This window comes from Nerophis ophidion, linkage group LG08 (genome assembly GCF_033978795.1).
Source record: "Nerophis ophidion isolate RoL-2023_Sa linkage group LG08, RoL_Noph_v1.0, whole genome shotgun sequence".
Taxonomy (NCBI): Eukaryota; Metazoa; Chordata; class Actinopteri; order Syngnathiformes; family Syngnathidae; genus Nerophis; species Nerophis ophidion.
In genome coordinates, this window is record NC_084618.1 from 15,545,829 (window position 1) to 15,547,153 (window position 1,325).

The following is a 1,325-nucleotide window of genomic DNA, read 5'->3' on the forward strand; positions in this document are numbered from 1 at the left end:
CCAGTGCGAGGCGGACCGCGGCGTGTCTGCGGCGGCGGCGGCGGCCACCCAGAGGAGCATGAGCATCGCGGCGGGGTGCTGGGGCCGCAGCGGGAGCACCAAGGAGGGCAGCGCGGGGTTACTTGGCCCCAAGTGAGCTCGCCCGGGCCGGCCTGAGCCACCGTGATCTCTGGACGGGGCGAACACCTTGTGTATTTTATATCAGAAGGAGTGGACTCATCACGCCAACAAAGACAATTATGTAGCATGACTCTTTTACACTAACACTTTTTTTAATAGGCTCTGAAAACATCAAGGAAGGGTTTGATTCATGATTATAATAAGCCTTAAACCCCCACATCTCATACTCATTTTGTAGAAAAGCTGTCCACAAACATTTATTTTATCGCCAACATTCACACAGGAAGTAGGTGTGTTGACCTTGTCCGCCATTTTAATTGCCACCCTTAAACATACTTGCCAGCCCTCTCGGATTTTCCGGGAGACTCCCGAAATTCAGCGCCTCTCCCGAAAACCTCCGGGCACAAATTTTCTCCCGAAATTCAGGCGGAGTTGGAGGCCACGCCTCCTCCAGCTCCATGCGGACCTAAGTGACGTGTATAAAGAGCGTGTCTGCCCAATGACGTTATAACTGTAGAATGATCGAGGGCGAGTTCTTGGTTTCTTATGTGGGTTTATTGTTAGGCAGTTTCATTAACGTACTCCCTGCGCGGTAAAACAACACAAAACAACAGCAGTCCGTTTTCGTCTAGCGTAAAGCAGTTTGTCTGCCAAACAGCAATGTTGTGACACTCTTAAACAGGACAATACTGCCATCTACATGCATTTGGTTAGAAAAACAAGTTTGGATAATTCAACCCTTAACTCAACAATGAGTAGATGAGTGTTATGTGTGTATAAATGTGTAAATAAATGAACACTGAAATTCAAGTATTTATTTTATATATATATATATGTATAATAAAATAAATATATATGTATATATATAGCTAGAATTCACTGAAAGTAAAGTATTTCTTATATATGAAATACTTGGTGAATCTATGAATCTGGCAAATATACTCCTCCCCTCTTAACCATGCCCCCAACCACGCCCCGCTCCGCCCCCCAACCACGCCCCCTGTCCCACCCCCGACCACGCCCCCAACCCCCAAATGAGTGTTATGTGTGTGTAAATGTGTAAATAAATGAACACCGAAATTCAAGTATTTATTTTATATATATATTTATATATATATATATATATATATATATATATATATATATATATATATAATAAAATAGATATATGTGTGTATATATAGCTAGAATTCACTGAAAGTAAA

The 1,325-nt window shown here is 42.7% G+C and overlaps 1 protein-coding gene across 4 annotated transcripts in view; it reads left to right on the forward strand.

The window, feature by feature from the left end:
* Positions 1–930, forward strand: part of LOC133557399 (membrane-associated phosphatidylinositol transfer protein 2-like) — a 116,032-nt gene extending 115,102 nt beyond the window's left edge. For all 4 annotated transcript variants that reach the window (XM_061907822.1, XM_061907823.1, XM_061907820.1 and 1 more), the window contains one exon: positions 1–930. This exon is cut by the window's left edge and continues 206 nt beyond it. In XM_061907822.1, the coding sequence (XP_061763806.1) occupies positions 1–136 (136 nt within the window). In that variant the 3' untranslated portion in view covers positions 137–930.
* Positions 931–1,325: the final 395 nt, after the last annotated feature.